Raw genomic sequence first — 13,404 nt, 5'->3', positions numbered from 1 at the left:
CCCATTCGTCTAGTACCAAAAATGGAAATCAAGGATTTTTCAGGTCCATCACTTTCACTTATTACATATTTGATATTTCACTCCTTTATCTTCTCTTACTATTTCTTTACTCATTTCTTATTCATTCAGGCTGTGACATTTAAAAGTGTGAACACATCTATTTAAGAAATGTGATATCTATTTTAACAATATTCACTTACAATTCTGCTTGTTAGACATTAACTCTATATTTCATACACTTTGTTTTTCTCTCTTTTGCTCTCTTCCTATCATATCAAACATAATCTATCATGTCTTTTACTTCTCTCTTCCTTTCCTTACTCTCTCATCATACTGTGGTGTATACAAATAGTTTTCTATCCATTTACACTGAGTTTGAGCAAACTCAGAAGAGAAAGAAAGAGGAGTGAGAGAAATGTCCACAAACAAACTGTAATGGAGCTCATTTGTGCTTTACAAAATTATCCTAAGCCTCAAAATGTATAATGAAACCCCGGTATCAAAGCAAGATCAATGAACATAGCTAAGTTAGTGCTGTTGTTACAATCTCCCCCAGTTCATGAATTTCTTAACCTCGTCATACAAAACTAAGATAGCTGCAGCACCAGTGCTCCTAAACACATTTGAAACAGTCCCACGGTAAAATGAAGCCAAACCTTCAGTCCTATAGATCTTCTTCCAGCAGTCGATGGTGCTTTTGTACACTGGCTTTTCCATGCCGGACTGCATCATCATCCTCCGGCGAACCGTGTCTAATGGATAAGATATCAAACCAGCAGAGGTTGTGACTGCCTGAGCTACCAACCAACGCTTCCACAAGGCCACCTCAGGTTCTGATTCTTCAGTTAGCATCTCTTTGATGGTGTCAAAGCCTCCAAAATAAAGGCCTCTGTGGACCACCATTCCATGTAGAGATGCAGGGAGACCCCTGTAAATCCCCCGAATCCCATCCTTATGGAATATGGTGACTAAGAAATGGTGAATGCCTCGAAATTGACGCACTTCTGTTCTTCCAATGTCAGCAGCAAGGCGGGTGTGTGCAATGTCAAGAGGGTATACTAAGACAAGTGATGTACAACCTGCTGCAGCCCCAGCAACAAAGTTAGCAGATGCACCAGAGAAAAGATTGTCATCATAAGAATTTCCTCTTAACATGCTTTTGTAAAGATCCTGTTGAAAAAGAAAATAAAAGAGACAATTCATCATTACTTGCATTAACTTTAAAATTCCATGTTAAGCTTCATCTTTCATAAGTTATATGAGTGACAGGCAGAATAACATCAAGAAATGTATAACTGTTTTGGAAATGAAACTTTCCTCTTAAAGGGAACATTCTTAAGTATACATTACAAAGCACACAGTTTTAGCTCCACATTCGGTCATCTCCTGGACAGAAAAAACACACTATAAAGATGCATTTTTTGTCACTTCTTACAAACTTCCGTGCATAAGCTAAATACTATTCTTCAACAGCAGCAGCAACTTCAAAGTGCATTTAGCAAGAAAATTTCTCAAATGTCTTCTGTCAGAATTTGATTTTTGGATTTTTTTCCCACAATACTCCTGACTAAACAGTGCCTTATGTTTTCCTTCTAATGAAACAAAATTATTCGGTCCCAAATGCCTAGCCTAGAATTCATCCATTCCGTTTTCTCCCTCTCGACATGATTTACTATAAGAAAGTTTGAACTTTAAAAAAAATATATAATAGATAATTTTGTTATGACTTGGATTAAATTACTTTTGGTGCTAATCTTAAATCGGTCTAATTATCTCATTCCAAATTATGCTGAAGTTTGCACCAGCTAGAAAATGACATCAGCCACAAATAATCAAAATGCAGATACGAACTATCCTTCTACAAGTGGAAATTCTTCTGAAGAGGCGAAGGAAATCCTGACTGTCAAGGAGTCAAACTTAAAACTAAACGAATAATGGATGATCTGTGTGCGTCACGAGTGCATATACACACTGACGTTACCTAAGTCCCTACATTTGAGTGTCTAGACTCAAGACCTAATTCCTATTGTATAAATGTGTCAAAGAATCTATTATTTTATTTATCACAGTTTATTAATTATTATACTCTGTTACAAAATATTAATACATACATGTATTTTTTTGGGGATTCAATATTTTTGCTGATGCACCTGCATCCGCACCTTGATAGTTGTTTATATACATAAGTTCCAAATGGCTGCATAAGACTTATCCATTTCAGAGAAACACATTCAGCAATCAGCAACCTGGGCATTTGCAAGATGACATCTACCAGGGTTCATCCTGTTTAAACTAGTCTTTGTCTTAGACAACCAAAAAATAGTACTAACAAAGACAATCTGCAGCTTTATTTAGAATCTATCTAAGATGATATTTGACTCCAAATACTACAATCACCATTTGGCACAACAAGCAGTCACAGCAGAATAATAGGACAGATAAACCATAGTAATAAAAGGCTAACATTTCCTCCAAAGTTTGCTCAAATGCTTATGCACCATTTACAATGAAAGAAGGCAAACAAAAGAAATCAAAAGATAAAGGATGTGATGAATATTCAAAATACAAGGTGAGACTAGAAAATAGAAATTGAGAGGTAACCTTGAGAGAGAAGTTGAGTGCAACAGAAGGATAATAACGAAGAACACTGCTACCATTGCCACGCCACAAAGAGACAACCCCTTCTTCCCTAACAGTGCGGAATATGCAATCCAACATGCCCTTGAATTTGCGACGGCCACTGGCAACAATAGCCAAATTGCTTTCCTGCGTCTGCAACAAGAGCTTGGCCCTCTCAATTGGGGCTACAATGGTGTGCACCACCCCACCCATGATCGCCCCCGCCATGAGATCGCGGTGGAAGTTGCTGAACCGAGAAGAAGAACACGATTGTATCATCAATCTCCTCCTTTCTGGGTCATCATCTTCCTCAACGCTCATCCTTCGATTGGTGCCCAGAATTTCCTTTTCACCAATTTACAAACTTTGCTCAAAAGGGTACTCAGAAATGAGCCGAGTTTTGAAAAATTCCAAACCAGAATGGAGAATTTTCACTTTCTGTGAGGTTGAAAGCAAGTTTATCCCTTTATGTAAACCCAGAAATTGTGTTCAACAAGGAATCCTTAACCTTGAAAGGCGTGTCAATTTTTCTCAGCACGGAATCAATCATGAAACTTGCTTGATTTCATGGTATGGGCTGAGGAGGGAGAAATTTATTGGTTATATGTCATTTGACTATATTCCATGGACAAAGATAGTTTTGTTGTGTGTCTCTAGGGATTTGTCCACATGTTCGATCAATCTTCTGCTATCTTAAAAAACCCTAGAAGGTATATAGCCAATTCAATCCAAAATATTTTCCACCAGTAAATCTGAAGTGGATGTTGTAATTTGTAAACACCAAGTAACTACAGTATTATTCTTTCTGCTGTCTTTATTATTTTTGGTACTGGAAGACTACTCATGAGGTCACAATTACATCAATAAGAAACTTTATATATAATATTAAATTGTTATAGTTTATATATTTTAAGGAGATTTGTTAAAAGAGACATGCAATAATGCAGTCATTTTCGGAACATGTGACAACATTTGTTAAATACCAATTTTCGGTGCTCATTAGGGTGGGCAACCTTCAAACTGGTCCACTGGTGCACCTATGGTTATATTGGTAATTTACAAAAGCTAAAAAAAATTAAATCCTAAAAAACCCTCAATCACGCTCACGCATCTCCTCTATTTTCCGGCGAAACCCCACCAACCTCCTCCTCTTCCTCTACCACCGTTGACTCCTCCGTTGTCATCTTCAAATCCTTCAGTTTCTAGTTCTGTTTCTGAACCAAGATCTGTTACAAACCCATAAAAATCCAACCTTTTATGATAAAAAAAGACAAGCAATTACATAAAATTTTGGTGGATCTGGATCTGAGATGGATCGGACATGCATGTGGACATCTGGATCTTTGCCGATGGTCACAACATCAGGTTCACCACCAGTGTTGACGAAGGTGTTGTCAAAGAAACCCAGAAAAAACTCAGATCTGAGAATGGAACAGAGGGAGAACCAGATTGACGAAGGTGTTGTCATCGTAGGGGGAGGGAGAAGATCTGGTGGCACCGCCGACGATTCTGAAACATGTACCAATCCATGGCTTATCTGAACCAGGTAAATGAGTACCTTGATCTGAACCAGACACATTCTAGTTTTCTGGAGGAACCCAACCATTCTCGCCACGGTTCTCATTAATACTCATCAAACCAAGTTCTTGCTCTGGAGATGGGGAAGTTCAGGTTCTGGAGATGTAGGGAAGGGAAGAGGGTAGAAGTACAACCGAAGCAGAGCATAGAGGGTCCAAGGAACAAGCCTCTTGGTGAGGGAGATGGATTGATCTTTGAATTGGTTTGTCGTTCCCATCTTCAGAATCAACCCTTTCTCTTCTTGTGCATCGTGGGATCCAACTAATTCTCCGACCAAGCCTTTCCAATGTTTATCTTTTTTTCCCCAATTTGTTTTTTCATGTTATTGTTTATTTATTTATTTCAATATGTATCCAATGGGATCGCTCAATTGTTTCTTCTGTTCTGTTGCATTTGATTTTTTGGATCTGGGAAATAGATTCTTTGATTTGTTTCTCCTGGCCTACGGCTTCACTGAGTAATCCCATTATCCTTGAAGGAGATTGGGAGGGGATTTGGGTTTGGCACCCCACCCTTTAGGCTACGCGCCCCAGCATTTTTTTTTATTCCAAAACTACCCATCGGTAAATGATTTGCCGATGTCAAAATAACAATCGGTAAATGATTTACCGTTATTGTTCCTCAGTATGAACACCTTTATCCCATTACCCAGAACACGAAGAACAATATCGGTTAATCATTAACCGATTCTTATATTGATATCGGTATATCATTTACCGATTGGTAATCTGGCAGTTTGATCACCTTTTCACCATTACTTCTCCCTCCACCAACCCTTCCACCATTACTCCTCCCTCCAACAACCCCCCACCAGCCCCCCATAACTCGCCCAAACTACCTTATTCTACCATTACTCCACTCCTCCCTCACATTTCACCTTCCCACCACCACCACCATCTCCACATTTCCACCACCACCACCACCAACACCACCACCACCAAGGGAAAGCTTTTAACTTCTGGTAAGTGGTGTTAGCTTTGGTACTTTATTTATAGTTAGTTTAAGTAGTTAGTTGTTAGTTTAAGTAGTTAGTTTAGTTAGTTAAGTTGGTAATTTAGGCTGCTGAATCGTGAATCGAATCGGTAAATGAATTGCCGTTAATGTATCGGATTATGATTTACCGTTAGTATACCGGAATTTTATTTACCGTTATAGGGTCGGTTATTGATTTACCGTTTTTGTTCCAAGGATGACAGAGTCCTTTTTCTTTGGTGAATCACAATTGATACATGCTGCTGGATTGGAAAATGATAATCTAGAGGAGCAACCATCACTAGCTGAACCTCCGATTATATCTATAGATGTCTCTCATTTGTATCATACTGATCAGGTACTCATTGCACAAATTTTTGCATGCTTTGTTTGCTTTGTTTATGCCTTGTTTTATGCCTTATGCCTTGTTTATCCTGAAACAGCGTTTCCCTTTGAAAGATGATCTTATGAAATGGGTTCGCGACATTTCTATGGCAAATAATTTTGTTTTGGTGACAACAAAGTCTGATAGTGGTGCGAAGGGAAGAAAAGAATATGTCATTCTGGGGTGTGAGAAGCATGGTGCGTATATTCCCTACAGAGAACCGGATCTTGTTGAAGGAACGTCAACACAAAAGACAGGTTGTCCTTTTAGGCTAAAAGGACGACGTACGAAAGATGATAAAGGTTGGTGGTTGAAGGTGATGGACGGTAGACACATCCATCTCGCAGCTGAGTCACTAGTTGGCCACAATTACGCTGGTAGACTGAATAGTGAGGCGAAGGAGGACGTGATAAATCAGGCTAAGACTTGGGTTCCACCTAGAAAGATGTTGGCGTCCTTGAAGGAAAAAGATCCTTCAAACTTGACTACCATCCAACAAATTTATGGTGTTTGCAAGCGGTTCAGACAATCCGTTCGTGGGTCACTGACAGAGATACAATACTTGCTGAAGAAGTTGGACGGTGAGAAGTATGTTCACTTCGAACGAAATGAACCCAGATCGGAAGTGATTAGAGATATATTTTGGGCTCATCCGAATGCCGTCAAACTTTTCAACACATTCCCATATGTAGTGATCATGGATTGCACATACAAGACCAGCAAATACAAACTACCCTTGCTCGAGATTGTTGGCCTGACCTCCACGGATAAAACATACTCAATAACATTCTGTTACATTGGCAGTGAGACCACAGAGGACTACATTTGGGCATTGGAGTGTATGAAGTCTCTGATTTCCGACCAATCCAGGTTGCCTAGAGTGATTGTGACGGACAGAGATCTTGCTTTATTGAGTGCTGCTTCACAAAGCCTTCCCACCACCACCCATTTACTATGCTTGTGGCACATCAACAAGTGTGTTTTGGCAAAGTGCAAAGAGTATGTTGGCACGGATGATTTTGCTCAAGAGGTTATGGACAAGTGGGCCGAATTGGTAGATGCTCCAACAGTTCCAGAATTTGAAGCTCATTGGATTGAATTGTTTAACATGTGCAAGCATAGACACAAGTTGAAATTTGCCACTTATTGTTCTACTACATGGTTGGTCCACAAGCAGAAATTTGCCAAGGCATGGACAAATCATGTGATGCATTTTGGAACAACAACAAGTAACAGGTACAAAAATTATGTTATGACTTGTTATATGTATTTCATTTCATAGATTATTACAATATTAATTCTTACATGTGCGTTGTTGGTTTGCAGGGCTGAAGGTGCACATGCCAGCTTGAAGTTGATGTTGCGGAACAGTAAGGGTGACCTGGCCACATCATGGGATGCGTCGCATAGTTTGACCACCAATCGCCACACTGAGATAGTAGCATCGTTTGAGCGCAGTATGAATAAAATTGATCACCTTTTCAAGACCCCTTTCTACACAAATATTAGGGGATTTGTGTCAATCAAATGCCTGAAACTCATTGATGCTGAGCTGACAAGAACGCGAGCCTGCGGCGGCAGATGCGATTGCTTATTGAGAGAGACTCATGGACTACCTTGCGGTTGTCAACTTGCAGGTTACCGGTCAACCACTCTCCTCTCAACTACTTCCAATTATTTATATTTGTGATTCAATGTAACATGTCTGTGAACTTGCAGATTATGAGAGGATTCCGTACGAGGCCATTCATCCATTCTGGAAGAGCCTAAGTTGGGAGCATGTACCTGTTGCAGATACTGGCAGCTCAGATATTTGCGGACTAAACCATGGAGAGATGCACCCAGAAGTTGAGGCACTAACACGTTATTTCCATTCTTTGGATACTGGAGGGCAGAGTATGGTAAGGAGGAAGCTTCAAGCGATATATTGTCCTGAAAGGAGTACACTATGTACTCCTGAGCTTCGGATAAAGTCCAACCGCACTCCTAAGTTGAAGGAGAGCAAACAACCCAAGGGTCGAGCAATAGGATCCTTGACTCGTGATCCTTCAGCGTTTGAACTTACAGACAAGAAGATTAAAGAGGAAAAGAAGTCTTCACAACCAGCAAAGAGGAAGAAGCGTGTGAAGAAGTCTGATGCAAGCCATTTCATGTGTAACTTTCCAGCCTTTCTCCATCCATATATTGGCACAATTACAGATGTTGAGGATGATGGTAACTGTGGCTATAGATCCATTGCTGCATTAATGGGGCATTCCGCCGGTCAGGACGGTTGGCCTTGGGTTAGGGCTACATTGATACAAGAACTTGAGACCAATGTGGTAATGTATAATAGGATATGGGGCACAGATGTTGTTTATGGCTTACATAATCGTCTCACTCTTCCTATTGGTGACCCGGCCACCCCTGACAAATGGTTTCAACTGCCAGAGATGGGATACCTTGTTGCCACAAAGTACCAATTGGTTCTCGTATCCTTATCCTCTATGGGTTGTAACACATACTTTCCACTGATAGGAGCTGGCCCACGAGATGAGCATTCTGTTATAGCTATTGGACATGTGATAAATCACTGGGTACAGGTATATTTTGACCAAATACACTAATATTTTAGTTGCCTACTAGCTTGTCGATTAATTTTTGTATGTGGAAGTTATCTAATTTTATGGTTATTCTCTAAAATGCAGCTCCAATTAACTCATGGACATCCTATGCCGACTATTGCTCCCCAGTGGGAATGGCACAGTGATCTTGCCTCCAAATACTGGCGCAACCTATATGGTCCACGTTTAGGCATGTATGATGCACAATTCCAAGCTTGGCTTGGTGCTTTTAGTGGTCATGCGGACTATGTGGACATCACCACAGATTGAATGTTCTTGTATTGTGTAATATTAATTTGTAAACTCTCTGTAATTTGGTAGAATGTGGCCCTTATCACAGGTTGTTGTTAATGATGAAAATCTAGACATCATCGTAGATTGGCAGGTTCATGCGTGTACTTTTGGTAATGTTAATTTGATGCACTTTTGGTAATGTTAATTTGATGTACTCTTGTCATTTTCATTTTCATTACCCTCCACCACCAACCCTGACATTACTCTCAACCACCAGCCCCAACCACTCTTATACCATCCACCAGTACACCTTAAATGTTTTGACCGCACGCCTGAGCTATAAATATCTGTTGTGTCTTGCCTCTTCTTCTTACTCTTCATTCCTCATCTTCCTGTCTATTGTGTCTTGCCTCTTCTTATTACTCCTCTTTCTACACGATGGAACAAGACCCAAATCCATTCCTCCGCCATTGCAAAGGTCAAAGCAACAACTCTGGCAGCTCTCGTCCTCTCATTCCTGGCCCGGCTGGCGCCATCCAGGCTGCCATGTATGCCCGTAGATCCACCCCTAACACACCACTCATTCCGACCCAGGAAATCGTGAGGCGTGTGCTAGATCATGGATCAACCGAAACCGATCCTGATTTCAACTCACATGCTTGGCTATCAGCCCTACAAGAGTGGGGAATAGCCACTCCGCTGGGCTCTCTGACAGCGAACGTTGAGAGGGTGGAGAATGTTGTTGCTGTTATCAAATCTTGCACTCCCAATGGGTTTGGAGATGCGAAAGTTACCCTCAAGGTATGTCTTGTCCTTGCTGGCGCCATCCAGGCTACCTTGCTTTTGTAAGGCCTTGCTTTTGGTCCCCCTTGACTAACCGTTCTAATTTACTTCTCAAACGATTTCAAAAATTTAGGACCCCACAGGTGCTGTTCATGCTAGCATCCACCGCAAGGCATTCACTCACAGTGAATTTGCGAATGACATAACTGTTGGATCTGTTCTCGTTCTCCAAAAGGTCTGAAACCTAAACATGAAACTTGCTTCATTTTTTGGACAGTTAAGCATGGTTTAATTAAAGTATACATTTCACATGCAGGTTGCTGTGTTTGCACCTAGAGGAACTGTTTGTTATCTTAATATAACATTGCCCAACCTAGTGAAGGTATTCCCAAAAGATTGCGGACCCCATGACTTCATCGATATCACAGAGGAATAATTTTGTTTTCGGTGTTGCTTATGTTTAATTTGGTTGTGTAACCGTTTAACTTATTGTCATGGATTACTACATGCTTTGAATTATTTATATGTTGTCGTTGTTTCTGTTTTTTTCATTATAAGAGTCATAATATTAAGACTAAAAATATAACACATGTAAATAAAACGAGGCAAGAGTCATAACATAACATAAAAAGTCCTAACATATACATAATAATGGATCCCACATAACAAGTGTAATAAAATCACTATCCCCGACCCCGCCCCCTGCGACCTCTGGGTCCACGAGCTCGACCTCCACGAACACCCTCTCCAGGATCACCCTCTCCACGAGCTCTACCTCCACGAGCTCCGCCTCCACGAGCTCTGCCTCCACGAGCTCTGCCTCCACGAGCTCTGCCTCCCGCAGCTGCGGCTCCTCGAATAGCAGAAAAGGCAACTCCCTGGGTACCAACGAAGGAACTCCGTCGAAAGAGATCGAGCGCCCTCTCCGTGAGGATCCGGGGCTGTGTCCCTGGAGCAAGAGCACCTGGCACCTCCAGGGACTGCTCTAACAACTCCACACCCCTACGTATGGCAGACTGCATAAAAATAATATACAAAAATAATTTCATTAACAAAAATCACAATTGAATGAATAAAAATAATATACAAGTTTAGAATCCAAACTTACCACGGCACTAAGCTCCTCCCTCCTATCCTCAGGGATGATGAACACATGTGACACTCTGCTACACCACCTCATGTAACCCTCCACCGCCTCTCCCGGATATGTAGCAGGTATCCCCTGAGGGCGGAGGTGCGGCTCAAACTCAGCATAGGCAGCATCTGTGGTCTCAGCAAGGGACCCCGTCGTCTGGATCTCAGAGGGGTGTCGAGGGATGTCCTGTATGAAGCCAAACTGGCGCATAACCCGCTCTGGTAGATGTCGGCTCACAGACCGGCCGTAAGGTGTCCGGATGTAGCCGGAATAGAGGGCCCTGGGATCCCGCGGTCGAACATCTCGATGGTCCTCAAAAGGGGTCCATGTGATATCATCCACTGTAAGCTCATCGAGCATGACTCGTCTCTCATCGAGTCCGGAATGCGCGATCCGAGACGTGGACCACCGCTGCGCCCTAGGCTGGTCCTGTGTGTAGCCGGGGACCTCCGTCCTGATAATGACGCTGCTGGATATGTACTCATACGCCCATGACAGCACGAGGGAGGTGAACCCACCGATCTGCGCTATCTTCCTGCGGGATGCACGACTCAGCTGTTCGTACAACGAAGCCAGCGCAATCGCACCCCACGCGTACTCCGACACGCGACCGAGGTCCTCAAGCATCCCGATCCAGTAGACAGTAGTGTGGTAACCACCACTCTTGCTGGCAAAGAGGGTGGCACCAAGCTGGTTCACCAGCCAGATCCTAGCAGCATCCTCATAGCGTCCCCCTACAATGAAATGAATTAAGTTAACAGTTATTAATAATACTCTAAAAATAAATACAACTTAATAAAGTAATTATTAAGACATACCATCCATAGCAGACGTGTACATGGTCTTCAGAGTAATGAACCGAATGTTCTGGCCACCCTCCGCCTCAAACTCAGCCAGATAAGCAGCAACAGATCCTCCCAGGAGCTGGGCGCAGAGCGCTGCAACCTCGTCTCGCTCCCCTCTGCCCGGAGTGTAGAACCTCGACCCTGTGGGAAGATGGAGAAGAGCAGACACATCGTCCAGGGTGATAGTCATCTCCCCGAACGGCATGTGGAAGCTACTCGTCTCCTCATGCCATCTCTCAACAAGGGCCAGTACGACAGCTGGGTCTGTCTCCGGTAACCCGCACCAAGGCAGGTGATACAAACCCGTCTGCTGCAGCAGCTGTCGCACATGTGTGTGGGCCTCCGAATCGCCATCACAGGGGAGGTTCCATACCTTCCCCCCAACAGTGGCCACCCTCAATGTCCGACGGTCCACGTACCGCGGGTCTGTGCGAAGAAGTGTCTGCCACGTCCAAGGAGCCTTGTGGTCAGGATAATGAGCAAGAAGCGACAGATCCTCAGGCCCCCCGGGAAACGGTGCCACCCTCTGGATGAGGTCGTCATCCGCACCGCCCTCCGCACCGCCCTCTGGCACCACATCTGGCACAACATCAGCAGCATCAATCTCCTCCTGCAGAATAAGAGGCTCCTCCTCCTCACCACTAAGCTCAGAAGAAGAAGAAGACTCCTCGCCACTAGGCTCAGAAGAAGATGTCTCCTGACGAGGTAACTCAGCCATCGGAGACAACGGAGCAGGGTCCAGCTCAGCCGGAGCCCTAGTAGCAGACGGAGCGGGGGTAGCTGACGGAGCCCCAACCGGAGTAGCAGATGGAGCCGGGGTAGCTAACGGAGCCTCGACCGGAGTAGCAGATGGGGATGGAAACGGAGCTGAAGCCTCTACCGCCTGAGTGGCTGCAATATGGTCGCCGCGCCTGGTAGAAGCATGCAAGCGCTCGTGTCGATCTGCTGGATCCTCACTAGTAGAAGCATGTCGTGACCTCTTCCTCCCGCCCTTCATTCTCGCTGTCTGTGCAAAACAAACAAATTTAACAATACTTGTCATAATAAGTAAAGCATTTTCACATATGAGCATATCATTTGAGTCATTTTTTAACTTAATCAGGAAATTTCCAATCAATCGTTTAGCAACTAACCATAGGAAAAGGAAAATATAGAGAATTAGTTGTTAGTTTGCATGTGAATGTGATTAAATTAAATTTCTAGCTGTGTTAAGGTCAAGCAACCATCATCACAAGCAAACAAAAACAATAAACAACTTTCCTAATTACAACACATGAAGCATATGATTTGAGCACTTAATCTTTTCCAATAAACAATAAACAATAAACAACTTTCCTAATCACAACACATCAAATCTATCTTGATCTTTTCCAATTCTCAACAAATCAGCAAAGTAATCCTGGAAGCTAAATACATGCCATGGTTAAATATTGGAAATAAATTTTGGAAGTCTGCACTGTCATACTGTCATATCGGAAAATCATTTTCCATTACCATATCGGAAAATCATTTTCCATTATCATATCGGAAATTGATTTTCCGATATTACTGTAAACCCAGAAACAGACCCAAATGCACCCCACTCGTGCCCGTACTCGTTTCATGGAATTTCAGGCAACAAAACACAACAAAACCTACCTCTAATCATCAATCAACTACCCTAGTGTTCAACCATTGACCTAATTCAAACTTCAAATGTGAAAATCATTGAAATCAAAACTTACCTTTTGAATGTAATGGAATGGGTCTTTGTGGGAGCTTTGATGATGATTAGAACCGACCTTTGAGATGATTGAAGTGGTGGAACCGAGCTTAGAGAGGATGCGATTGAGGGAGGGAAATTTGGGTTTTGAAATAATGGGTTTCAAAACCCAAACTGTCGTGTTTATATGTTTTAAACACGATCGGTAAATGATTACCCGTTATAGAGTCGGGTAATCATTTACCGTTTTTAATCAACTGGTTTTCTGGTAATTTCGCCCCCAAGGTGGGGCGGGGGGCCTAATGGGTGGTGTGTTAAACCCAAATCCCGATTGGGAGCATGAAGGAGATTGGGTTTGGGAATTTTGGGGAATTTTGAGGGACAATTATACCCTTTTTATAGAAATTTAATCTTGACCATTGATCTAAAGAATATTCTTATATTCCAAGATCCAACGGTGGTTATTGATGGTCCACCGATGGACCAGTTTGAAGGTTGCCCACCCTAGTGGGCACCCTAATTTTCTTATATATTTTAAGGATTTGATG

General features: G+C 42.5%; 3 protein-coding genes across 3 annotated transcripts; 1 reads left to right on the top strand and 2 right to left on the bottom strand.

Moving 5' to 3' along the window:
* Positions 1-176: 176 nt before the first annotated feature.
* Positions 177-3,340, bottom strand: LOC130724790 (probable ADP,ATP carrier protein At5g56450). The gene is made up of 2 exons (XM_057576072.1): positions 2,602-3,340; positions 177-1,170 (listed from the first exon to the last, which is right to left on the bottom strand). The coding sequence occupies exons 1-2, from the start codon at positions 2,938-2,940 to the stop codon at positions 541-543; spliced, it is 969 nt and encodes a 322-aa protein (XP_057432055.1). The 5' UTR covers positions 2,941-3,340; the 3' UTR covers positions 177-540.
* Positions 3,341-5,470: 2,130 nt separating this feature from the next.
* Positions 5,471-8,582, top strand: LOC130724739 (uncharacterized). Its single transcript, XM_057576029.1, has 4 exons — positions 5,471-6,790; positions 6,881-7,191; positions 7,274-8,136; positions 8,242-8,582. Exons 1-4 carry the CDS (start codon positions 5,499-5,501, stop codon positions 8,425-8,427), a joined length of 2,652 nt encoding a protein of 883 aa, XP_057432012.1. The 5' UTR covers positions 5,471-5,498; the 3' UTR covers positions 8,428-8,582.
* Positions 8,583-9,742: 1,160 nt separating this feature from the next.
* Positions 9,743-11,571, bottom strand: LOC130724782 (protein MAINTENANCE OF MERISTEMS-like). Its single transcript, XM_057576066.1, has 2 exons — positions 11,128-11,571; positions 9,743-11,043 (listed from the first exon to the last, which is right to left on the bottom strand). The coding sequence occupies exons 1-2, from the start codon at positions 11,357-11,359 to the stop codon at positions 10,223-10,225; spliced, it is 1,053 nt and encodes a 350-aa protein (XP_057432049.1). The 5' UTR covers positions 11,360-11,571; the 3' UTR covers positions 9,743-10,222.
* Positions 11,572-13,404: the final 1,833 nt, after the last annotated feature.

This window comes from Lotus japonicus, chromosome 1, assembly GCF_012489685.1.
Source record: "Lotus japonicus ecotype B-129 chromosome 1, LjGifu_v1.2".
Classification (NCBI taxonomy): domain Eukaryota; kingdom Viridiplantae; phylum Streptophyta; class Magnoliopsida; order Fabales; family Fabaceae; genus Lotus; species Lotus japonicus.
This window is presented reverse-complemented; position numbering and strand designations above follow the sequence as displayed.

Coding starts and splice junctions, on each gene's coding strand:
- LOC130724790 (XM_057576072.1), bottom strand. CDS start 2,940: ATGAGCGTTGAGGAAGATGATGACCCAGAAAGGAGGAGATTGATGATA. Junction 1,171..2,601: donor CACTCAACTTCTCTCTCAAG/GTTACCTCTCAA, acceptor CTTTTTCAACAG/GATCTTTACAAAAGCATGTT.
- LOC130724739 (XM_057576029.1), top strand. CDS start 5,499: ATGTCTCTCATTTGTATCATACTGATCAGGTACTCATTGCACAAATTT. Junction 6,791..6,880: donor GGAACAACAACAAGTAACAG/GTACAAAAATTA, acceptor GTTGGTTTGCAG/GGCTGAAGGTGCACATGCCA. Junction 7,192..7,273: donor TTGCGGTTGTCAACTTGCAG/GTTACCGGTCAA, acceptor GTGAACTTGCAG/ATTATGAGAGGATTCCGTAC.
- LOC130724782 (XM_057576066.1), bottom strand. CDS start 11,359: ATGCCGTTCGGGGAGATGACTATCACCCTGGACGATGTGTCTGCTCTT. Junction 11,044..11,127: donor GTACACGTCTGCTATGGATG/GTATGTCTTAAT, acceptor ATTTCATTGTAG/GGGGACGCTATGAGGATGCT.